The sequence below is a fragment of the Macrobrachium rosenbergii genome, chromosome 56, assembly GCF_040412425.1.
Source record: "Macrobrachium rosenbergii isolate ZJJX-2024 chromosome 56, ASM4041242v1, whole genome shotgun sequence".
NCBI lineage: Eukaryota > Metazoa > Arthropoda > Malacostraca > Decapoda > Palaemonidae > Macrobrachium > Macrobrachium rosenbergii.
This window is the reverse complement of record NC_089796.1, coordinates 58,442,150-58,468,487: the sequence shown is the minus strand read 5'-3', so window position 1 is coordinate 58,468,487 and position 26,338 is coordinate 58,442,150. Positions and strand designations below refer to the sequence as shown.

The 26,338-nt window shown below is 38.8% G+C and overlaps 2 protein-coding genes across 7 annotated transcripts in view; both read left to right on the top strand.

Annotated features, from left to right (window-relative positions):
• LOC136836273 (uncharacterized) overlaps positions 1 to 26,338 on the top strand; it is a 130,018-nt gene that overhangs the window by 40,802 nt on the left and 62,878 nt on the right. The window lies entirely within an intron of this gene.
• Positions 1 to 26,338, top strand: part of LOC136836272 (zinc finger protein 37-like) — a 92,752-nt gene that overhangs the window by 41,121 nt on the left and 25,293 nt on the right. The window contains exons 3-4 of one of the 6 annotated variants that reach the window (XM_067100304.1): positions 1,758 to 1,805; positions 5,605 to 7,655. The exons of 4 other annotated variants lie outside the window; for them this stretch is intronic. In XM_067100304.1, the coding sequence (XP_066956405.1) occupies positions 1,758 to 1,805; positions 5,605 to 7,052 (1,496 nt within the window). In that variant the 3' untranslated portion in view covers positions 7,053 to 7,655. Of the gene's footprint in view, positions 1 to 1,757; positions 1,806 to 5,604; positions 7,656 to 26,338 lie in introns of those variants that run through there. One more of the 6 variants, XM_067100305.1, reaches the window with a different exon arrangement.

The window sequence follows — 26,338 nt, the reverse complement described above, 5'->3', positions numbered from 1 at the left end:
CTGCCAAAATTTAAACCTACGGTCAACTTTGACTTGACCGAAATGGTCGAAAAATGCAATTGTAAGCTAAAACTCTTACATTCTAGTAATATTCAATCATTTACCTTCATTTTGCAACAAATTGGAAGTCTCGAGCACAATATTTCGATTTATGGTGAATTTTTGAAAAAAACTTTTTCCTTACCTCCGCGCGGTAACTCAGCTGAAAATCTCAGAATGTCTTTAGTCACCTTGTCGTAATTTTCGCACCATTTTCTATTAGGCATTACATAAAATTTTATACATGAAAATGTGCGCAATTTCATGTAGAATACAGCAAAAAATAACTCATGGTTGTAGCTTTTATCAGTTTTGAAAGATTTTCATATAAATCACAATAAATAGAAAAAATTTTACCTTTGGTCAACTTTAACTTGACCGAAATGGTCGAAAACTGCAATTGTAAGCTAAAACACTTACATTCTAGTAATATTCAATCAATTACCTTCATTTTGCAACAAACAGGAAGTCTCGAGCACAATATTTCGATTTATGGTGAATTTTTGAAAAAAAAACTTTTTCCTTACCTCCTCGCGTAACTCAGCTGAAAATCTCAGAATTTCTTTAGTCACCTTGTTGTAATTTTCGCACCATTTTCTATTAGGCATTACATAAAATGTTATACATGAAAATGTGTGCAATTTCATGTAGAATACAACAAAAAATAACTCATGGTTATAGCTTTTATCAGTTTTGAAATATTTTCGTATAAATCACGATAAATAGAAAAAATTTGACCTTCGGTCAACTTTAACTTGACCAAAATGGTCGAAAACTGCAATTGTAAGCTAAAACACTTACATTCTAGTAATATTCAATCAATTACCTTCATTTTGCAACAAACGGGAAGTCTCTGGCACAATATTTCGATTTATGGTGAATTTAAAAAAACTTTTTGTTAATCCAAGGCGTTATTTAATTCATGCATCATTTTGTGATAATATTTTTTGTGTTGCTTTGATCATTTTACAATTTGTTACATACCAAAATCATCGCAATTTAGTGTCCAATACAACGAAAAAAAAAAATAACTCGTTAGCTTTAACCGTTTTGCTCACAGCGCAATTTGTATACAATTATATATGAAATTTTTTTTTTGCGCTGTCATATATTCCAATATTTAGCCTATATATGATAATGATATTTTTTTAATTTCTGATGGTTGCATACTAAACTTCAGGCAATGACAAAAAAAGGAGCCAAAAATGAACTCTTAATCTTAAAAACTAGCATGCTGTGATTTTTTGAAAAAAAAATTTTTTCCGCTTCAAGTTTAACTCCCGAACGCCGCCGGCATACAGCAGACACTTTTGTAAATAGAGGCTCGGCATTTAAGGGTAAATCCTTAATCCTGGAAGCAAACCAAACCATGCAGGACTGCACAATGTCAAAACACTTTAGCACCTATAGTTGCAGGGGCACGGAAGATTTCTACAAGATTTCTACAAGTCTTCGCTTTTTGTTACTAACAGGTATAGGTTTTCACTATCGGCCCCATCCTGGGTAAGTGAGGAACCTTATGTATTGGACTTGTACTGGTAATATCATACTCTGCTTTGTTTTGACTGCAGGATTGTGCTTAGATGTAATTGCTTTGTTACTCTTAGGAAGGAACAAATGAAGTTCTTTAGAGTAAATAATATTGGACTTATGTCGTAGAGCCATTGCTCCTCATTGGAGAAAGCTACCCTGAGCTGATCTAGAACCACCTTTTTCAGGAAAAAATTGGTGGTGTTCTTTTGGGTTGAGATGCCACAGCAACTCAGGTAGGTAGGTGGTAACTCTTTAGGGATTATGTTTAGTTTTAGTTTTAGCTCCCATCAGCTGTGCAGGCCTGAGGCGCAGAGGCCAAACTTGCCATTCTGCATTGCACAGTCTCAACCAATAGCTATATTCATGGTCCACATTCCACCTTCTTGCAGTAGTGGACCTCACCTAATGAAGATCCTCTCTGACAAGAGCTTGCCATGGGATCATATTCATCAGGTTAGCAGCGATAAGGATATTTCTAATATCTGATAATTTGGTTGGAGTAAGCTAATGATGTAGGATAAGTTTCACCTCAAAAATAACGATTTTTATGATAAAATCAATTTTTAGGTACTTACCCCCATCACTGAGATCCCTCCCTCCTTCCCTCTTAACCCTTAAACGCCTACTGGGCGTATCATACGTCGACTAAAATTGTCTGTTGGGTGCCAAGTGGACGCACGTCGACGCCGACTACAAAAAATTTCAACCTCGGTCAACTTTGACTCGACCGAAATGGTCGAAAAACGCAATTGTAAGCTAAATCTCTTACATTCTAGTAATATTCAATCATTTACCTTCATTTTGCAACAAATTGAAGTCTCTAGCACAATATTTCGATTTATGGTGAATTTTTGAAAAACTTTTTCCTTATGTCCGTATGTAACTCGCCGAAAATTTCAGAAATTCTTTCATCATTTTGTCGTAATTTTTGCACTGTTTTATATTAGCCGTTACGTAAAGTTTTATATATGAAAATGTGCACAATTTCATGTAAATACAACAAAATACAACCCATGGTTGTAGCTTATCAGTTTGAAATATTTTCGTATAAATCTCGAGATAACTGCCAAAATTTCAACCTTCGTCAACTTTGACTCGACCGAAATGGTCAAAAAACGCAATTGTAAGCTAAAACTCTTACATTCTAGTAATATTCAATCATTTACCTTCATTTTGCAACAAATTGGAAGTCTCTAGCACAATATTTCGATTTATGATGAATTTTTTGAAAATAACTTTTCCCTTACGTCCCGCCAGAAATTCTTTTCATTCACGTTGTTGTAATGTTTGCACCGTTTATATTAGTCGTTACATAAAGTTTTATATATGGAAATGTGCGCAATTTCATGTAGAATACAACAGAAAATAAGTCATGGTTGTAGCTTTTATCAGTTTTGAAATATTTTCATATAAATCACGATAACTGCCAAAATTTCAACCTTCGATCAAATTTAACTCGACCAAATGGTAAAAAAACGCAATTATAAGCTAAAACTCTTACATTCTAGTAATATTCAATCATGTACCTTCATTTTGCAACAAATGGGAAGTCTCTAGCACAATATTTCGATTTATGGTGAATTTCTGAAAAAAAAAAAAAAAAAACTTTTTCTTACGCTCATGCCACGTAACTTGGCCAACATCTCAGAAATTCTTTCACGCGTTGTCGTAATGTTTGCATCGTTTTACATTAGTCGTTACATAAATTTTTATATATGAAAATGTGCACAATTTCATGTAGAATACAACAGAAAATAATTCATGGTTGTAGCTTTATCACTTTTGAAATATTTTCACATAAATCACGATAACTGCTAAAATTTCAACCTTCGGTCAACTTTAACTCGACCAAAAATGGTCGAAAAACGCAATTGTAAGCTAAAACTCTTACATTCTAGTAATATTCAATCATTTACCTTTATTTTGCAATAAATTGGAAGTCTCTAGCACAATATTTCGATTTTGGTGATTTTTTAAAAACATTTTCCTTACGTCCGCACATGTAACTTGGCCCAACATCTCAGAAATTCTTTCAAATCACGTTGTCGTAATGTTTGCACCGTTTTATATTAGTTGTTACATAAACTTTTATATATGAAAATGTGCGCAATTTCATGTAGAATACAACAGAAAATAACTCATGGTTGTAGCTTTTATCAGTTTTGAAATACAGTATTTTCATGTAAATTACGATAAATAGAAAAAATTCGACCTTCGGTCAACTTTAACTCGACCGAAATGGCCGAAAACTGCAATTGTAAGCTAAAACACTCTAGTAATATTCAATCAGTTAGCTTCATTTTTCAACAAACGGGAAGTCTCTAGCACAATATTTCGATTTATGGTGAATTTTTGAAAAAAACATTTTTTTACGTCCTCGCGTTATGGATTCATGCATCATATTGTGATAATATTTTCTCTGTGTTGCTTTGATCATTTTACAATTTGTTATATACCAAAATCATCGCAATTTAGTGTCCAATACAAAGAAAAAAAAAATAATTGTTAGCTTTAACCGTTTTGCTTACAGCGCGATTTGTATAAAATTATATATGAGAAATTTTTTTGCGCTGTCATATATTTCAATATTTATATATGATAATGATATTTTTTTTTCATTTCTGATGGTTGCATACTAAACTTCAGGCAATGACAAAAAAAGGAGCCAAAAATGAACTCTTAATCGTAAAAACTAAGTGTGCTGTGATTTTTTGAAAAAAAACTTGTTTTCCGCTTTGGCGCTAACTCCCGAACGCCGCCGGCATACGGGAGACGTTTTTGTAAATAAAGGCTCAGTGTTTAAGAGTTAAGAGATTACGACACGACTGATGAACCAAAACACTCACCGTCTCACCCTCTCCCCCTAAAGGGTGGGGGAGTAACTATTGGGAGCATTTCACTCATTTTAAAACTTGTCAAGCCTACTCCAAGTAGCCGCAGATAAAGCTAATGATAGAGGGTAAGTACTGTCTAAACAGAATTGATTTTATCATAAAAATCATTATTTTTTCAGGATAGCATAAGATTTTATGTAACAAAAGAAATAGAAGATATTGCATATCCTCTGAAAAGAATGATGACGTAGTTCTCCAAGAGCCTAAGTTTGTCTTGCAGAACTGTATTTATGGATTCACCTTCCATACTAGCTTAAAGACCTTGTTTTATTATTACAGTACTTGAAACAGTAAAATACTGTAACTTGCACAAGATTTCAAGCTTTTCTCTGTCACTTCACTAATCCGTAAGAGTTTCCATGAAAAAGCAGGGAGTGTGTATTTTCAGATTTATTGTAACCTTACTTAAGTTATTATGCACATATTTTCCCATACATTCGTTCATTTTTTATTTAGAAGACTGTACAGTATACTAATTGGATCAATTCCCCAACTGTACTAATGGGGTCACTTGGAAAAATTAGTATGCACTCACCTTACTCTCTCATTTCTGAAAACTTATAAACCTATTTTAAATTCTGTTTGTATATCACAGGCAGTGCCCGGTTATCGGTGATCCGGTTTTCTGGCACTCATCTAGTGACGAAAATCAGTGATTTTCAGCATCGATATGAGCCGATTTCCACTTATTAGCGCCGATACATACTTAACAGAGGCGCCAATAACCGAAAATCGCCAGTTTTCAGTTATTGGCAATTTTCGCTTATCGTCACACTGTCAGAACAGAACCCCTGCCAACAACCGGGGACTGCCTGTATTGTGTGTGTGTGTGTTTTTTTTTTTTTTTTTTTTTTGCAACACAGTCTCAAAAGTCTATAATAATTCATGAGACAGTAATTTTTTAATACTAACTGGGCATCTTACCATATTCTCAAATTTAATGAAAATTGTGTAACATCTTCAATAAGCAATTTTTTTTTGCCAGTTCATTTAGGGCCTATGTAATTTTTGAAAATTTATTCTTTTCAGAAGTTTGTCAATAAATTGTCAATAAAAACACTAATACCTAAATTCAGAAATCAGTATGTGTAGATCTTATTGGTTTATTTTAGGCTAAATTCTTCCTTTCTTTTATCAGAGCCAAACTCAAAGTGGAATGTTCAACTTACGGACTCTGACAAAGAATTTTCATACTCAGAAGATGAAAAATTTTGGCAGGAAATGTCTAAAAAGAGAAGAGATATTTATATGAGAATAAAGCAGAAGCGACAGACACGAAAGAGAAAGAAATGCAGCGTTTCCTCCATTAGAATGAATTTGTTTCAAGAAGGAAATAATAGAATTGCTAGTAATAAAACGCCCAATTCCTCTCATTTGGATTGTATTGCAAATGACTCCACAGTTGCCATCCAAAGAGAAGCAAATTATTCTGATAGTCTTACTGAATACAATGATGATACAGTTAAGGAGGGATGCATTATAACTGATGATGAAAGTTTAGAAGAATATGAAACAGATCTCAGTGCTTCAGAGTATGAACTCTTTGGTAATAATGACAAAAATATGTATTTGTGTGATGTATGTGGGAAACAATTTGCCAGAAACTATGTCCTTAGAGAACATATTGTTGAAATGCATGGTGACCATGAATTAGCAAAAACTTTTTGTCATCGCTGTCCATATTGCCAGAGAATTTACAGCAAAGAAAAAAATGTAGAGTACCACCTCAGTCAATTTAAAGGACCCTGTCAGATCTGTGGTATGATTTTTGATTGCAATGGTCTTTTTTGTGCTCATAAAAGAGAACACAAATCTGTATGTAGGATATGCAGTAGAACATTTCCTGATATGGATTCTTATGAATTTCATATGAAAAGTTTTCACGAAACAAATGACAAAAAATGTAAGTTTTATAATAGAAGGTTTCTTCATCCCTCGCAGCTTAATCATCATCATATAAAGTTTCACAATAATCCAGGTGCTCCTGCACACATTCTTAAATGTTCAGAGTGTCATTATACTACCAACAACATCCAGTTATTGCATATGCATAAAAGCAGGGTCCACATTGGTGTAAACACGTGGTACACTCATAGTACTTGGAATAAGACTTTGAACAGACAGTATAATTTTGAACAATGCAGTGAGAGTCACAAATATCCTGCTAATTTCCAGTGTAAGACATGTCACTCCTGTTTTAGTTTGCAAAGTGAATTGATTGACCATATTAGGCTTTCTCATTCAGACCAAGGTACAGACATTCAGCAGTTTAACTGCAGTTCTCATGCTCAAATAAGCTATCCTTGTTTTTCATGTCAGATTGTTTTCACAAGTTCAGGTGAATTACAGGCTCACGTTAGCGCTGTTCATGATGTGCCGATTAATGACCAGGAGGAAACCCCGGAATGTTTGCAAGAAAGTGTTTATGTAATTGGGGAAAATAATGTTACAATTCCTCATTCTATTTTAGATTTTGCCATAAATCCTCCCTCTCCTATATCCAATTCACTTCCATCTACCACTCTACCTCCTCCTAATGCTAATGTTGTTGAAATTGATGGCATTACATATCGCATTATCAGATAAAAACGCTTTAGTACCTGTCTGTATATGATATGCAAAATTTCTTGAAGTTTTGTGAAAACAGAATATATATATATATATATATATATATATATATATATATATATATATATATATATATATATATATATATATATATATATCAATAGTTTTGTGAATTACTGGATGTCAAGAGCTTAGCTACTTTTATTTGATTCCTCTAATAGCATTCATTCAAGAATGCTGAATGAAAATAAGTGATTTTTGTTGTAGATTATTTTGTTTTGAGAAAATGTGACCAGGAAGTTAATGTATGTTAAATGCATTCTAGTGCCAATTGTTAGGTAATCCTGTAACCACAGACCATAACCAAATTAAAACATTGCTTCTGTTGTTTTGGCATTACAGTATTTAGAATATTGCTTTCCCTCACCATAGAAAATTGTTTATTGCCTTCTTCCAAGTAGTTTATCTTTTGTGTAACCAATTCATACTTATTCAGAGATTTTATTTTCTCTTAATGTTTGCATTGCGTGAATGCTAATTATGGTCTTTTGCATGAAATATTTATATAATCATGTATATTTGTCCTGTAACCTTTGGACGTGAATTAAACCTGAATTCATTTGGGCAGCTTTGTTGTCAAACATCCATTGTATTTTTTTATTATAGAGAAACATCAGACACACTATGTTCTGTCATAGCCATAATACGAGAAAGCCGATTCATAATATTGTATTATGTAATGCGTATGTTTGATGGTTTAATATGATAAGTTTTTACCTAAGATATAAAACTGTTAAAGAAGTGTATCAGGCCTGATGCATCATTCTCTTACACCATGTAAACCATTCAAATTTACCAACTTACGCTGCAATATTTTACTCTGTAATTAATTGATCATCTGGAAAGAAATTTAGCATTACTGAGATTCCAATTATGCCAAATGACATTATCCAGAGAAATTACTCTGTATTACTGTACAGTATTAATATTGATATTAAGTAGTTGAACCTGATCACCAAGTCAAAATTCTTCATTCTCATAATATATATTTTGGTATTGACCAGCTTGCGGATTACATCTGGAGGATATTTGATGTTTTAACACAACACTAAATAGTCAGAAATTTAGCTCCTTTCCGTATATCTTTATATACAGTAATAGGCATAAGTAACGGTAAAATATATATCAATGGAAAAGGGATTTTGACAAAGGATAAATCTATTCCTGAGGGAGGCCCCGTGTCACCCGGTGAAATTCCATTCTAACTCGAATTTCTAGGTATAAATATTGCTAAATATACCAGAGAAAAAGCTTTCAGGAATGCTGGAGTTATTACTCCCAGATCGAGAGGTCTTCTAATGAAGACGTCGGTATAACCAAGGGTGAGTGAAGGAATCACAACCACAGAGCCACACTCACATCCCTATGCAGCGCCCACGCTCCCAGCCCCGCCACGCTTGGCGACTCCAGCGCCATCTGAACTCATTCCAGACTAGCACCATCCCCAGGCTTGTCGTGAGCCAGTAGGGGGCGAACCTGTACCTCAAAATATTCTAGGGGTCACGGGTGACACGGGCCTCCTCAGAAACAGATTTTTCCTTTGTCAAAATCCCTTTTCTGAGCTCGGCCCCGTGTCACCCGGTGAAATAGTGTCAGAGAATCATGCCAAGACTGCAAAGCTACAACAGAATACGAAAGGTAACTGAAAGACACACATGCTATGGAAAAATAGATTTAATAAAAATATCTCAACAATGAAAATTGGGCTTAACTATAGGTAAATACTGGTGACATAATACACCTCACATCAAAAGGGGGTACAATGAAATAGCAAACTTAACCTAGGAACAAGGTAGAAACACTAACATATAGTACAATAGGGGAAAATAAAAGGCCCCTATAATTCAATAGAATAACCAGTAATTACAAACTTAAACCTAAAAGCAATGAGATACAATTGAAAGACAAAAATATATGAGGTACATGAAGCAAAATAAAAACCGCTTCAGTACCTCTGACTAAATCTAAATCCACAACATATCAAATCCAAATCACAAGACAAGCAATAATCAGGTATACCAGTATCGAGTATGAGGAGCAAGGCAGGAGGCATGGTCGATCCAGAAAGGCAGGTAGAGAAATAAATGAGGCAGGTGGGCGGGGGAAAGGGAAAAGGATAAGGATAATTAAGATGAGGAGATGACACTCCCCACAGCCACCACAGAAAATTTCAGGGCTTCGAGTGATTTAAATAGTGGTTTAAACGCTAGAGGTGATTTCTATCCCATATACTCGGTAAGTTAAGCAAAATTCATATTATGAAAATAGATAGTAAAGGTAGCCACTGCACGTGAACCTTGGGACTCAACGAAAAGAGTTCCACCCTTTCCTGATAAAAAGAGGACCCAACTTATACTGTGGAGTTCTTTGTAGATAAGACTTTAATGTATATAATGGACATAAGGATTGGTCCTAAGGGAGAGAGACACCTTCTAGGGGGACCACCTGTCCTGAGGGTCTTCATTTTTAGCTAGGAACCTATGATCAGGGGAAAGGAGGACTTCTCCGGATGGGATATTAAAGAAATCAACATGATCATCACCTCTAGCGAGAGCCGATAGCTTTGAAATTCTGGCAACTGAAGCTAAGCTAATCAGAAGTACCCACTATAAGGCTGATTTAGCTACATCAATAGTGGCCGGGCGCAGGCATTTTTCAAACAATGATCTAAAGAAAGTAAATCGTTAGGTTAGTAGCCACAGTTTGAGCTTCAGATGCCTTCAAGAAAGATGTTAGTTCTTTGCTGCTATGCATCATACTTTCTGAGAGTATAATCTCCCATATCAGATTCTAGATCAGATTCTAGAAGCAGAGTGTTGACGGGGTCAGTGTTTGCTCCATTTTTTGCGGCAAACATTATAAGGTCCATAAAGCCCGGGCATTCTGAATTCTTAAGAAAGCAGACACAGCCTTTGTTTGTACTACTTGGGTCAGACTGGATTTGGGTATCTGATAACACCGCAACTTGAGTTCCTGGAGCAGAGGGAACCAGTTGCTCTTTGGCAGTTTGTGCAGTACTCTCAAGAACAAGTTTATTGGGGGAAACAAGTACACCTTCTCCCAACAGTTCCAAACTATGGACATCGATCTGTGGCAAAGGTCTGAGGGTCCGGGTTGGGAGCCACGATCAGGAAGCTTGTAATTGTTCTTTGCAGCGAACAGATCCACCTGGAGCCCTGGAACCCGGCGGCAAATTCAATTGAACGATTCCCCGCCCAGAGACCACTCCGCGTCCAGCGGAGTAGTCCTGGACAGGGAGACCGCCACTATGTTCCGCCCCGATAGATGGGTGGCTGACAAATGCCAGCCGTGCTTGTTTGCCAGGAGAAGGTAGCTAACACCACCTGGTTAACGCGACCTGATTTGGAGCTGCCCCTTTGAAGCAACGAACCACCACTGCGCTGCCCAACACCAGCCTGATGTGAAACTGGCGGCGGGGCGGGTTTCTTGAGAATTAGAAACACTGCCACAGCTTCCAAGGTGTTTATATGAAACTGTTGGAACATTGTAGACCATATCCCTTAGACTTTTTGTTGTGGTGAATAACCTCCCAGCCGCTTAAAGAAGCGTCTGAGTGTATTACCAGAGCCGGAAGGGGAATTGAAGTGGAACAGGTCGAGAGACCCTGGATGGACCACGGGCGGGGTCTACTCTCAAGGATTTGGGGATGAGGGACTCTGTCTCTGAAACTGATGTCTTTAAGCTCGCTTTTAAGAGCAGGTCTGTCACTGAAGCAAACTTAAGAGTGCCGAGAAACCTCTCTTAAGTCCTGCGGAAGGTTACTTTCAGAGACTTTCTGGTAGAATTAGATTTCCTTCCGCTTGGCCGGCGGAAGAGATAACCTGTACGAGGTTAGGTCCCACTTGATACCCAGCCACTGAAACCGAGACTCCAGAGTCAGGCGGGACTTTTCCTTGTTCAATTTGAAAGCCGAACGACCCCAAGAACTCGGTCATCTAGAATCACTATTTGCTGGCCGGAAACTTTCTTGGGGACAGTGAAAAGCCTGCCTTGAAACTTGAGGTGCCTCACTTTCTTTATAGCTCATTTATTGAGTAGTTTCGTCACCAAGACCTGTAGGGCTTTTGGAGGAAGGATGGTAAAATCTGGTCATGGGAGGGGGACCCCTGATCCAGTTCCAACCCAGACCTTTGGACACGATACTGTGTGTCCAGGGACTGAAGGGCCACTGGTCTCTGAACCAGTAAAGGTGTTCACCCACCTAACTGGTCTCAGTGAGAGGAAGCAGATTTGCTTCCTCTACCCCGTGGCCACTTTTCCTCCGGAAGACAGGCTCAGCCCTGCCTCTGAAGGGGCTCGACCTCTACCCCCTTGCGCTCCTATTAAGACCGTGAAAAACCCCACGGCCCTCATAGGTAGGGTTGTATGCCGGCGAGGAGACATACGTAGGTGCAGCAAGGGGTTGGGCTGGTTGAACCAGCACATACTGTTGGGGTTGGGCCTTGGAGGTGGATGGTTGGCTCACCGTTGAGAACGGGACTGCCTGAACAACCGCCTGATGTTGGGGTCTCCTCGCTTCCTGTAACGTTCCCAGGCCTATTCTGGGAACCGCTAAACTGGAGGTCTTCCGCTTAAGAGCGGAGATACCCCACCGGGAGCGCAGACTCTGGTTGGTCCTGGTTGCTTCGCTCAGGACACCGGAGACTTCATCGTCTGGGAAAAGGTTGGTTCCCAGAAAGAACTCCTCATGAGCCTGTCAGGTTCAAGACGATGGTGGCATCAGTGAAGATGAACTTACGGCAGTTCATCTTTGCTACCATGAAGTCGAACAGGTCCGACTGAAACCCTGCTAACAGGGATTTAGTCAGAACCTGAAACAATGGTTCCTCTGAAAAGGAGACGGCGGTCGCTTCTGACAGGCACAGCGAGTTCAAAGACCGGCTCAACCGACACCGTGCTTCGAACTCAGCCTTCAGGAGAGCTTCTGTGAGCTTAGGAAGCTGCTCTCTGAACTGGTTTGACGCGCAATCTGCGTCCAATTTACCGACAGTAAATGTGGACGGAGCGTTCCTCCAGAACTCGTCACCCCCGGGGGAAGATTAGAGATGTAGGGTCTAATTCCTGGAGCTGAGGCAAGGGTTTGCCTTCCCAGCAAGCCTGAGCGGTTGCAATAGCAACTTTGTTCAGACAGGGGGTGGGTAGCCTACCACCAAGAGAAAACATATTTAAGTTGCCCTTGAAGGGGGTCAACTCCGTGTCCTCCGCCTGCCACCCGGTAAAAGTGCGCAGGAGAACAGATTGCGCCTGATCCCTAGGGAAAATCACCGTCTCTGTAGGGACCTCAATTGAGCGTACCCAGGCTTCCTCCGTCAGCCTAACGAAGCCTGGGTAGGGGGGCAAGAGATCAGCCGGGAAGAACTCCAGTTCTTCTAGACGCCTGGTACCTAGGCCTTCAATGGTCAAGGTGCATTCATGCTGGACAGCATTAAGAGCAACCCGCCATGGGTTCCCTTACGTCAAAGGAGGGAGGGCAGCGGTGTCGGGGAACTGATAGTGCACCGGCACCACCGAGCGCGACAAATCAGCGATCAGCTTCTCATGATCTTGAAGCTTCTCAGTAAGCTTATCTAGTTTTGTGTCTACCTCCGTGGAGAACCTCTTGAACAACATCCCCGCAAACGCCTCCGGGTTAAAGGCAGGCTGGCGAGGAGGGCTGGACTTGGTCGCCCATCTACTCGCTCCTTTGCCCGGGGTACTCAGTTTGCTCCCGGAAGGCAAAGGGTCAGCACCCTTTGGCTTCGACGGGGGGAAAGGAGAGGCTTTCGTGAAGACGAGGACTTGTAGCCCTTCGCCTTCAACGACGACTTCAACTTGGGGACAGTAGACTGAACTCTGTCCCTCAAGATAGCAGGTTTGGTGAAGGCCTGAAAGGAAGAGGATGATGAAGGAGGGGGATTAAGGAGGGTGCCCGCCCCCACTGCCTCACTTACCTCAATACCTACCCCCTGGTCCTGCTCGGTGACCATCGGCTCGAGATCCAGGTCGAGTGCAGCGACGACTCTGTAATCCCCCAAGTGTAGGGGGTCCCCTTGCAAGGGCTGGGTCGTGGCCCGGATCTGGTCGATGATAGGTGCGGCCACATCAGAAGGTACGGCCGCAGTGATCCGGGCGCTGGGATAAAGCAGGTCCCTCAGCTTTTCATCGAGGATATAGGGTTTCCCCGATGGGACATTCCTCCCGAACCCAGCTACCCAAGCGCGGAGAGACCCCAAGGCCTCTTTCTTGAAGGACGTCAACCTGAAAGGGGCAGAGTGTCAAAGAAGGGCTAATACCGTGTTTATATAAGAGCCAAATGTGACCAAATAACAAACTCTGACTAATGTGGTAAAGCGGAAGTAATTAGCTTACCGACTCGTCCTGGAGACATCCATACGATGCGAAGCAAACCTCACAGCCGTCTGGATGCCAGACGATCAAGTCATCAAGCCAGCCAGCATGAGTCCGGCACACCACATGCCCGTAGGGTTGGTGGAGGATGGCGGCACATCCGGGCTCCTCACAACGAACAGTCTGTAAGTGTGAAAAGTACATGAATCTACCAGTCTAAGAAACTTAAACTATGTAGGGGTAAGTATTTTCATACCATGCTACCGGAGAACTCCGGTGGAATGAAAAACCCCGTCAGAGACGGACCTACTAAGCAAAGAAACTTAAAGTAAACAAATCAACCCGACGGCGGGGTTAAGCGCGGGGACAGTAACAAACATATGGTAAGCATCACCTCCCGACTGCGGAATTTTCCGGCGGAACGAGAGATGAATCAATGGGACTCACCACCAGGAACGCCAGTAATAAAAACGGGCGGAACCTAAGGGAAGGATCACCGGACTAAAATAAAATTAAAGTAAAAATCTCAACCCGACGGGCAGGGGTTAAGCATCGGGAGCAGTAACAAACACATGGTAGCGAAAAATCTCCCGACTGCCGGAATACTCCGCGGAACGAGAGTTGAATCAACGTGACCCTTACCACAAGGAACGCCAGAAATAAAACGGCGGAACCCAAGGGAAGGATCACGGACTCTGATATAATATTAAAGAAATCAAACATATAACAACCCGACGGCGGGTTAAGCCGCCGGGGACCATCAACAGTCATATATCAACCCGACGGCGGGGTTAAGCCGCCGGGGACCAGCAACAGTCATATATCAACCCGACGGCGGGGTTAAGCCGTCGGGGACCAGCAACAAACATATGGTAAACAGAAAACCTCCCGACTGCGGAATACTCCGGCGAACGAGAGTTGAATCGACAGGACCCTCACCACAAGGACCGCCAGTAATGAAACCGGGTGGAACCCAAGGGAAGGATCACCGGACTCTGATATAAGATTAAAGCAAACATATCAACCCGGACGGGCGGGTTAAGCCACCGGGGACCAGTAACAAGTGTATACACATAGAGGGTGGTAAAGAAACCAGTTAACAACGCCACTATGAGGTAGAGTCCCCGAAGTCCGGTACCATTACTACCGAGATCCCAAGCCTCTATCGCTAGAGTACACAAGAAGGAAGAGGCAGAACACAACTGGACCCACATGGGCAGGTGTACGCGCCAATCAATTCGACTAGAATGACCCAGACGCCGAGGCAAATGCAGGAGGCAAAGGGAGGACCGGGATGATGGGAGGGGGAAGGATAACCCTGAAAATGTTCAAGACCCACTCGATCCGAGGAGGCGGTTAAACAAAACATAAAGTCAAGACAGTTGTCACCAGGAACCATCCCTGGGAGGAGCGAATCCCTCCACCAGGAGGACCCAAGCACTCGGGAGAACATTGGGACGATGTCACACCATGAGAGATGACAAGGAATTGACTTAGGGTAGGCTAGGAAGGGGGAAAAGCTAAGTAAGGAAGGGCTTAGACCAGAGAAGAGGAAAACAGGAGACTAGGGAAGACGTGTACCCATCTCAACTGAAATCCCAGGCCGTACTAGGTAAAGTGATACCCAAGTAGGGAGAGCTCTAGGCCTGCCCTAACAGGAAGGAAAAGGAAGTAGCCCACGACCCCACTCAGACACCTTGTAATAGACACAGTCTATAAAATACGAAGGGGAGAATGAAAGGGAGGATGTAGAACCAACAGGGAGAAAAACCTGTGTTGAAGGCCAGCCAGAACCGTAAGGTAAGGGAATGCTAAAATAGCGTGGAGGAGACACACCCAAGGGGAAAACCTCTACCCCTCCGAAAGAAGGGGGAGGACAATGGGGTCTCACTCCACCACCCAAACAACGGTCGTGGACTGAAGCAACAACAGAAACTCCCTCCATCTGCTGATCCTCCTCTCACTAACCTACTCCACGATACAAGGGAGAGAGGGAGGCCAAATAGGCTACCAGGAAAGCCTAACCTTGCACTAGGCAGGGCTAGGACAGGGATGTTAACCAAAAATAATAAATAAATAATAAATAAATAACCACCATTACTAAATATATACACTAGACATTGATATCGGCTTGTGCTTGGCATTAGCCTAACCAACAAAGCGACAGGAAGTAAACAGATAGGACTGTACCTGACGTCTCATGTAATAATGATAAGATTTAAATATAATAAAACATGACATCAAGCACAAACATAATAGAAATCTATAATGACCATAATTAATAGGAAAACATCCTGGGAGATACCTAGGCGGAAAATACTACGGGAACCCTAAATGTAAGAACTCCTATGATGGGAAGTTCTCTGAAATTAACTTTAGAGGATATCCCAAAGACCCAACTCAGGCAAGACCACCAGGATGAATCCTATAGGGGAATGATAAATAATGTAACCGACCAAGAGAAGCCCAAACAGAACAAGCTGAACGAGCGAACCTCATGATTGACATGGCTGACAAAGGGCCGCGCAGCATCCCAACAAGATTCACGTATAATATCTAAATACGATGTAAAACAGCCAAACTTACCATAAACCCCACAAGAATATGGTACTTAACTTGAAACAGTAAAGGTGCTTGACGACATGGTGAAATAAAGGCAAATCACGCCAAAAACACAAGCCACAAACAAATCTGCGATCAAAACGAGTGCTAGAAATGGAATGAGTTCAGATGGCGCTGGAGTCGCCGCGTGGCTGGGGAGCGTGGGCGCTGGTACGGCCCCTCACTCTTCTCGGGATATTGACATAGGGATGTCTATAGAGTGTGGCTCTGTGGTTGTGATTCCTTCACTCACCCTTGGTTATACCAACGTCTTCATTAGAAGACGCTCGATCTGGGGTAGTAACTCAGCATTCCTGAAAGCTTTTTCTCTGGTATATTTAGCAATATTTATACCTAGAAATTCGAGTTAGAATGGAATTTCACCGGGTGACACGGGGCCGAGCTCAGAAAAGAAATTTTTTGTCATTTTTCAGGGTTCAAAAAAATTTCAAGTTTTTAGGTTATTTAGATATTTGCTTCTGAAAATAAAGACTTTCCTGCTATAGGCTAACTTCACATCATTTTGAGTTTGTACTTTTTTCCATTTTAAATATACAGTACAACAAAAAACAGCTCCAAATAAAACCAAATAATTACAAAAAAGAACAACTATACACCAAACAATAAAAGTAAATACCTTGTATTGTTAAACTCATGAATAGTAGGCCATAACTGAATTGCTAAACTCATGAACAGTAGGCCAAAACTGAGTCTGCATTACCGCTGATGATGAGTGTAGAACCCCCCCCCTTCTTGGAAGTCACCAAGGAGTATATGAAATGTGGTAGCTAAAGAATTGTAAAATGCTAATTTACAAAGAAAAGTTTATGGCACATGTATATCCTCATTCCTGCTTACAACTTGTGCATCTGGTGTTTACATACAACTGCCAAAAAATTCGATGGAAAGAGCTTTGATAGGGTAAGAATTGAGCTACCAAAAAAGCCAAAAATTGCCTCGGACAATTTCGTATTAAGGGTGGGCATTAAGACAAAGGTAAAAACGGTTAGGTAAAGGAGTTAGATAAAAAAAAAAAAATAATGTGGGTAAAACAATAAATTTTTTTTTTATTGTAGTCAATTTGTTTATTACGTATAGTCCTGTACAGAAAGTACATGTACGAGAGAATATGGAGTACAGATGTATTTATTTCCCTCATGAAAAAGATCCAGAATAATAGTAATCGAGAAGAAGTGTTGAGCTTCTAGGTGAGAGCAAGGTGGGAGGATCACATCGTAAATGAGAAAGTGGTGGCAAGATATGGTGGTCAGCTCCCGTAAAATAGACTTGAGATGAAGATTGAGGTGGTTTGGACTTACAAAGAGAAGGGATGAGGAACAGTTACTAGTTAGAATGGCAATAGACAGGAAGGTAACAAGGTGAAGGCCCAGGAAAAGACAGAAAATGGAGATGGATAAAGACCTAGACCTAATGATCTTTGTTCTTTCCTCATTTCTCTTTCCATTTTCTACATATTTATGTAAGGCTCACAAACTTTGTAACTAAAGCTGAGGTGAGAGACGAATTGTGCTAGTTTGAAAATGGTAGAAAGTTTTTCATGGGTTTAATACCTGATTAGTTTTGTTGCAATGTATATTCTATACTGTACTGTATAAGTATAAAATGTGGATGTGTATTTCAATTATATTTTTGTGCATAGTAAACTAACATATGATAAAGTGATCCTTCCAAGATTCTGCTGACATCATTGGCTGTTATGCAGATGTCAACCCTTGAGACTGATGACTGCAATCAGCATCATCCATTGAATATTTATGGTTGACTTTAACTTGTCATTTTGACACTTTTATTGTTTTCCAGTTTTGAACCTACTGCAATAAAATCCGAAGTATTCAGTTTTTACATAACACCATAACCAGCATTGCATATAATAAAAAATAAATTTACAGCCAGCCATAAAAAAAAATACTGTACAGTATGCACTGAAGTGGTTGTGATTTGCTGCAAATGAATGTTAGGACACCCAGACAAAAATCAGTGTTAATAACTTCAGTTGAATACAGAACAGAATACTGTATCAATGTACTCTCTCTCTCTCTCTCTCTCTCTCTCTCTCTCTCTCTCTCTCTCTCTCTCTCTCTCTCTCTCTCTCTCTCTCTCTCTCTCTCTCTCTCTCTCTCTCTCTCTCTCTCTCTCTCTCTCTCTCTCTCTCTCTCTCTCTCTAAGTGTCCTCAAAATTTTACTTGACAAACTTTTTTGGTTCCTCAGATTAAAGTAGCTTAAAGTACAGTACAACTCATATTCATGTACTTCCAGTCAAACTGTGAAGCTAATTATTTAATTGCAAAAAGTCTTTTCGAGTCCATCTCTAAAGTTAGTTTCTTACAAATATTTATTTGAAAACTTTAATAGTTTCAACAGAAATATCCTACAACGAAAAAATACATCAAGTTTAAAAGATATTACTATACGCTGCATTGATCACAAGACTTGTTGTACTTATATTTACTTTATATTCTAATGCTTGAATTTCTAAGTTTCATTGCATACTAAATGAAGAGAAGTAGTTGGTTACACTATTTTTTCAAAAGTATTACAGGCAGTCCTCGGTTATCGGCGGGGGTTCCATTCTGGGGGTGTGATGATAAGCGTAAATCGCCATTAACCGAAAATCAGCGATTTCTGGCGTTTTTTCGGCGACTTTTGGGCTTATGACTGAAAAGTGCCGATTTCGGTTATCGGCGCCTCTGTTAGGTATGTATTGGTGCCAATACCCAATTATCGGTGCCGATAAGGGGAAATTGGCGATTTTTGGCGCCGAAAATTGCTAATTTTCGTCGCTAGACAAGCGCCATAAAACCGGATTGCCATTAACCGAGCCCACCGTTAACTGGAGACTGCCTGTATAATAAAAATTTAAATAACATCTGAAAAGCCAGTCCTGTTACGGATATAAAAGCTTGAGATAATTAAGAAAGGAAAAGTTAAAACAAGTTTCTGAATTCTTTATGAAATTTCCCTATGATGGCATTTGCATTTTCAGTATATAAAAGTGATTATGTAATCCTGGAATTCATTTGTATATAAATGAATTCTCTCACTCTCCGTCACTAGAGTTGTCATCTTTAATAGTTTATTTATAAAAGTAAGCCAAATATTGACTGCACATAAGTGATTGTATCTGAAGCACGCTTTGATAAAGATAGTCATAATGTAATTTCTCATGTGCTGCCACATAACATTAGTTATGTGACAGAATATGCCTTATTGTTTTATATACAGTATACCCCCGTATTTGCAGTCTCACTATTCGTGGGCTCACGTATTCGCGGATTTCTCTATGGAACGTATCTACCCATTATTCGCAGAAAGTTTGCCCATTCGCTATATTTTTCACTGAGACTAAATGCACTTTTTGTGATAAAACTATTAAAATACTCAGGTATAAGCATTTATAGAGGGCTTTTTGTGTTTAAACTATCAAAATAGGCAGTTCTAAGTGTTTTTAGAGGGGTTTTAAGTATTCAGGGATTTAAAGGCTATTATTGTGAGTGTGATATGCATCCTCCGCAAATAGGGGGTTTACTGTATATGTATAATAAGCTCATGATTTTTTTTTTTGTTTATTCACTACATTCGTGGTATGCATGAGGAATAGTTATAAATTCAAGCATCGTTTATTAAAGTTTAGTGGTAGGCATTTGTGAATATGAAAAATTTTACAATGTTACCAAATACTAGAAGAGAATCCATGTAGATAGTGAGAAATTCCTTTTATGAATACTAAATGGTAGGGTCATAGGGATATGATAGAATTAGGCGGTCCCGGTTTCATAACCTTAAAAGGAACATCGTGAAAATCGTCAAAAATCATAAGAAAACCTTTTACTTTAATGGGGTGCATTGAAAACTAAATGTGAGTGCCAGGCCCATATTTCTTCCGTTGTCATGGTGCGGATAGGAAATAATTTCTGATGAATATATTTGAAAAAGCGTCGCGTAACCTCGAACGTCTAGCCGGAACCGGGGGACTACCTGTATACTAGAATAGTGCATAGGAGGTGGTATACTGTACCTCTATTTATAAGTAACTTAGATGAGTTTATATATATTTGACACGATGGAGAGTGAATTCAGTGGACAGACTGACCTTATCTTTCAATCTGGTCAATTTGTGGCCATCTAAACTTCTAACATAAATTTGTGAAATATGTAAGTGGTAAATGTAAAAAAAATAAGCATTGCTGATGAAATATAGAAGACAATACATAAAGAACCAGTATATCATGTATGGTTTTAGAGCTGGATGCAGTAACAGGTAAATTTGCCAACAGAATATGACAGTACTGTGCCTGTGTATGCAGACCATTCAGAATGACAGTCAGGACCTTAACAATTTCATAAGTCAAACATTACAGTATAAATACTGTATTTTTAAAAAGTACACTTTACAAATCTGTCATTAACAGGAGAGTTAGTACATACAAAATGCATGCTACTTAAGTACAGTAAAAACTGGATTTAATGCCCTTCAATTTAAGGAATGCCCAATGTAAGCCACAAAATTTTAGAATTTTTATATCTCAATATAAGGGACAAATCCTTAAAATTTTGCTGTTTAAGAAGTGTTACAACAAATAAGTTCATAGGCATGCTTACTGGAATGAGTTGTTATTGTCAAATAAGGGTTCCTACAGTTCTTCTGTTTATATAGGGGACAAAAACCCTCATATTGAGTTATGAGCAAGAGAGGCAAAAGGAAATCACATACACACAAATATGCCAGCTTCATAGGAACTTGACATCACTCTACCTAGTTTCCCTACAATTCCTTATGTCAAAGAGATGAAAAAATACCTAAAATTTTCCTTAAAGCAAGAAAGGAACATGCACATTTGTAGAAACAAAAGTTTCTTAGATAAATTTGCTGGTCCCTAAAGGCTTCACTGCTAAATGCCCTTAGATTTCATCTTGTGTAAGAAACAAAACCCTGTACAAGAGGAGGAGTTTATGAATTGTCACACATACACAAACTTGTTTTTCTTTGTACTGTAATTAGTGTACTGTACTTACATACAGTTGTTAATTTACAATAGAAAAAAAAATCAATTTTAAAAGACGGATCATGAAACATGCCTAAGACGAAAGATTAAACGCATATGGCACTTTATTAACATTTTTCTGGTGTTACCTATTAGTGGTGATCCCCCCAAAATGCTCAGTTCGAGATTATTCACTGTAAAGAATGGGGTTTGGTGTTAATATTCTAAATTGTACTGTACTTGCTATATGTAAAGAATGGGAAAACTTCAGCTGGGTAAGCAAATCAACTAAAGAATATCGTAAGAGATAATTAAGCACACCAATGTTTTGATTAGTATATAATTAACATATAACTGCGGCAAAGTGTAACTGTGTTACACAAACATTACTGCATAACAGTAAAATGATGCTTTCAAGAAATGAAACATGACTGAACATAAGTATAGACTTGGGTCACAATAAATGTGCTTTGATATTTGCTAGTTCAATGGTTAGCCCATTACAAATTACGGCACATTTAAATATCTTTGTTGATGCAGTCTAGATATTCTATTTGTACATATGAGATGCCCTTAAAATAGTCTATGAAACATAAATGAGTAATTTCTTTCTTTTTGTTTAAAAATTATACTGTAAAATTTTTGGATTGGTTCAGTCCCCTATAACTTATATGAGTTACCCTTATTTTGGAAATTTGTCTATATTTTGTTTTCAATGTGAATTTTAATCAATTAATGATCTTCTGTAGTAGTAGAAAGTATATAGCAGTACTGAGTGAGTTACTAGTACAGTTTCCTTATGGAGATGAAAAATTTTCCCAAATCACTGAGTAGAATTTACACATAGCTGTCCACATACCACACCATGCTTGACAAAGGATTTCTTTGTCTAGAGGTTCTTCTGACATCAGGCGATCCCTAAGAATAGGCTTCTAATTGCATAATTCAAATGAATAGGGGACAGTTGCAGTTAAGGATGTCTGTCTGAAGAGTAAAGAAAGTTTCCAGGTAATAGAAAGAGGTTTCATTAAGAGTTTTGTGGTATTCAAAGAATAAAGATGGCTGTTATGTGGCAGTTGGGTTGGCGCACATTGGGTGCATGGTAATGTGTTTGTTTTGCCATTGGTGAATGATAAGGTGCTTGGTTTGCCAAAAAGAGCAATCTTTCAACAGTATTTATACTTATTCCTTATTAGTGAAAGTGGCCTTAATTTCTGTGGCTACAGTAATGGCATTCTTGGTGTGGGAAGAAAGTGACCATTGGCGTTAACAGTGACAATTCGAGATCATGTTCAGGAGTGCTGATGGTGAGCTCAGTATGAGTGACAGTAGGAATGTCTTAATCATTGAACATTTCATGGAATGCTTCAGTCTGTGGGGGATTAAGATGACCTATATACCACCATCAAGTTGCTTCTAGTTTGTGGCTAAGGCAGTTCCAGACAGAGATAAGGGAGGCAGTGATACTCCATCCATGTAGAAGGAAGGAAAAATAATGGAGGAAGGAAGCCTGAGTATAGAGCAGCAGTGTGGAACATTAGAATACAACTCAAGTTACCCTTATGGTCTGAGATAGCTGTGTTCCCATATACTGAAAAGACAATTATTATGAGAGGTAGACTGACTAAATACAAGGAAAGAGATAGATTACAACTTTCCTGATCACTTTGGCATGGATAAGAGCTTCTTAATTATGTATTTACCAACCAAGAAGATTTCAGCTGGAAGAGAAGAGCTTAGGATACACTCAGCCTCGACAAGAAGGTATGATCAGAATTGCGGATGCAGTCAAGGCAATTTCATACTGGTACAGCCTTTTGGGGTGAGAATAAAATAATGATCATATGGCTAATACTACCCCTCTTGGTAAACTACTGCTACTCCTCTTCCCAAGAATTCAGAGCATTTTCACCATTTATAAGCAACTGAATAATAGGTGAGATTACTACATGGAAAGCAGCCTAAATGTTTTTTATCCATGGATGATTAACTTTTTGTGTGTTCCATAGACTTTAGAGCATTGTTGTAGATAGTATGCAATCTGGATGATTTTCAACTGGGATACTGAAGTAGTTGTATCTAAACCCATAGATGAGGAGAGGCAGTTGAGAATGTAACCTTCAAGATTAAGTATATTATTGCTTGCAAGCAGCCTGGAACCTTTCATATTGAAGGGTTACTGATTCAACATATTCTCCAGTGTTAATAAGAATAGTATCCCGATGGAGTTATGTGGCAATAGATGCCTAAAAACTTGCTTGTCTATCTGAGGAGACATCTAAATAAAATTACGTGTCGATCAGTTGGTCTGATTTATTCTTGAACTGACTGGTACTGGTATTGTTCTGAGCCTCAGCTGGTAGTCTGTTTAAAAATACTGTATGGCAATTTTATATGTAAAGAGGTTTCCACAGTGGGTGGTATTTAACCATTTTTCTTCCAGTTTCATCTGTTAGATCTAACTTGGCCACTTCTTTGAGGTAAATAGTCTATTTTACTTATGCCTTAAGTATCTTGAATGTCCGTGTCAAAGGCCTCTTTACTGACTTTCTTTTAGAAAGTATAGATTGAATCATTCTAGCCTCCTTTGATAATCAGTTTGTCTGATGGTATGAGAGTTGTTGATCTTCCATATACTGTATTGACTTTTTTTATAGCCTTTTTTGAGATGGAACCTGGACTTTGATATTGTCTTTTTTTTCTTCATAGTGGTAAATTGATGTTTAATGTATCCTAGTATTTTCTGGGCTTTTTCTTCAACTTCTGTACATTGCTTAGAGAGTCATAAGTCACTAATGATAATGACTTTTAGATCTTTCTCTTGATGACAACCATCTCATTGGCTAGTTATTCATATTTGGCTTTCTTGTTTTTATGACATATGTGCATGATTTTGCCCATTCTAGATTGAAAGGCATCTGCTGTTTTACTAATCATTCACTTATTTTCTCCAGGTCTTCTTGTAATTGTTTTACTGAGGTCATTTGAAGAGCTAAGCACCCAGCACTGACCCTATGTCAACTAAATGACATCCTTTTGATTACAAATTTGTCTAATTTTTTCTGCTACTTAGTAGTTCTTTTATATCATTTCCTGTTATATCTGTGAAACTTATGCTCTAATTTTACCATTACCCTTTTATGTGGTGCCTTGTTGAGTCTCCTGAAAATCCAGTGTTTCAGTTGCTCTAGTTTTATCATATACAGGTACAGTATACTAAGCATGTCAAGGAGAAAGTCTCAAAGATTGGGTTGGCATGATCATCTTCTACAAAATCTATACTGGCTGTCTAGAATTCAACTGTTGTTATAAATGTTTCCTTATGTTGTCTCACAAAATAGATTTGTGTATCTTCCCAGGAACTCAAGCTAAAGGCCTAATAGTTCCCTTGCTCATTCTTAGAGCCCTTAATAAATGCTGGTGCAATATTTTTCAGTGTTCAATCCTTCACTGGTTTTTTTTTTTTGCTCCAAGAATGGTTTTTCGGCATCTCTGAAGTAAGGAGCAATTCTAATCTGATTACCACCGAGTAGAGCCCATCTGGAGCTGAGAACTAACTACGATTCAGCTCCCTTATTCTTATTTTCACTTTTTTCTTTTGTTTTCTTTATTTTTCCTAATGCCTCATTTCTTTAGCATAAAGTAAATATCATCAACTGCATAAAAAGAATATGGCTCCTGCTACTCTCAGCTCTTCAGGAAGAGGAGAGATTTGCCAACAGTTGTAGCCCTGTCATTCCCATTCTTGAGGCTTTAATTGGAATTACCTTTCATTTACCCATGTCAAAGTCTTAGTATTTTTCCCTCAGATCAGGAGCCAGGGAGCTCCAAATTAATGCTTAATGTAGAGGGGTTGATTTTCAAAATTCTTCACAATTATACATGATTCTTCAGTCTCACAATCAATGAACAAGTTAATCTACAATCATTCCATAAGAAAGATCTAGATTTAACTGGTACCCAAAACAAAATATTCCATGCTGTTACCCTTGCGACAGGCTGCTTTCATACAATTTACAGAGATGCTTCTCTTGTCCTGAATGTGAGAATATATTGAAGCAAACTGAGACTTATAAGACCCTGCTGATGGAAAGGCAGAAGTTAGTTTAGATGATGTCATGGAAATTTGATGTTGAGAACGTGGCATTAATCAGGACAAGAGGCTTGAAATTGGTATATTTATCTGTGTATCTATGTACAGAACTCATGGGCTGGGTCTAACTATGTCATGCCAAGTCAGTCGTGTTGAGAAAGCAAATGTCTTTGGATGAACTGCTTTGTTAATTGATTTATGTGGTCTAGTTTGATAATAGAGGAGACCTGCATAGATGTCAACTGGAACTGGCATGAAGAATAATTTTAGTGGCCTGTTTGCAGATCAGCTTGATGGCTGGCCTGATGATCAGTGTGGTTACCGATCCAGAGAACCACTTCTTGAATAGCTTGGCACCTTTATTGACTTGTACTATTTGTCATTTCTGTGCTGACGCAGTTAATGAAAGAGGGTGAGGAGGTTGTTCCTGTTTGAATAACAAGAGCACCCTACATATAATCAAGGACAAGGGTGCATAAGCACAAGAACTCCTGTAAGAGAATCAGCAAAAATATCACTGTTTTTGCATAGAACAAGGAGGATTTTTATTAGGATGTGTCATCCTTAGAATTTTAGATATCAGCACACCATTCACATATTCCAATGGCTTTATAATTCTAAGGGAAGTAGGCTGCTGCTTAACACTTCTACATAAAGAGCAGTTCCTTTATGCCAGATATATGCAGTTTGGCACTTCTGTAACTGTGGTCAGAGTACAGTAATCCTTTTAGGACCATAAGTCAAATAAATTTTTTGGTTGTGGTACCTATTATCATTTCTATAAGACTTCTTTTGAATAAATCAAACTACTACCTAAGCCCCCCCTCTAAGTTGTAATTTAGCCTAAAAAGGATTGTATAAACACAAAATTTTATATATTTTGTTATTTTTCTAAAATTGGTGTAAATGTTAACTACCAGTAATTGAAGTTGGTAAATGAGAAATAGAGTAGTTGTATCAAGGAATTTACTATTAGCAACAGGGGTCTCCAGAATTGTTATTGTGTCTCTTATTCATAAGTAGGAATTCAGTTTGGCTCTTCTACACCAACAGGAAAGTAAAACATAAGTAAAATAAAAGGTTTGAATGTATGGAACAAAATACTAAGGGCCTGCAGTTTCATAAAATTGTTGGATGAATGTGCTTCATAAGATAAAGCCTGCATTTTACCTTTTGCTCAGATTTTGTTGCAGACTGGT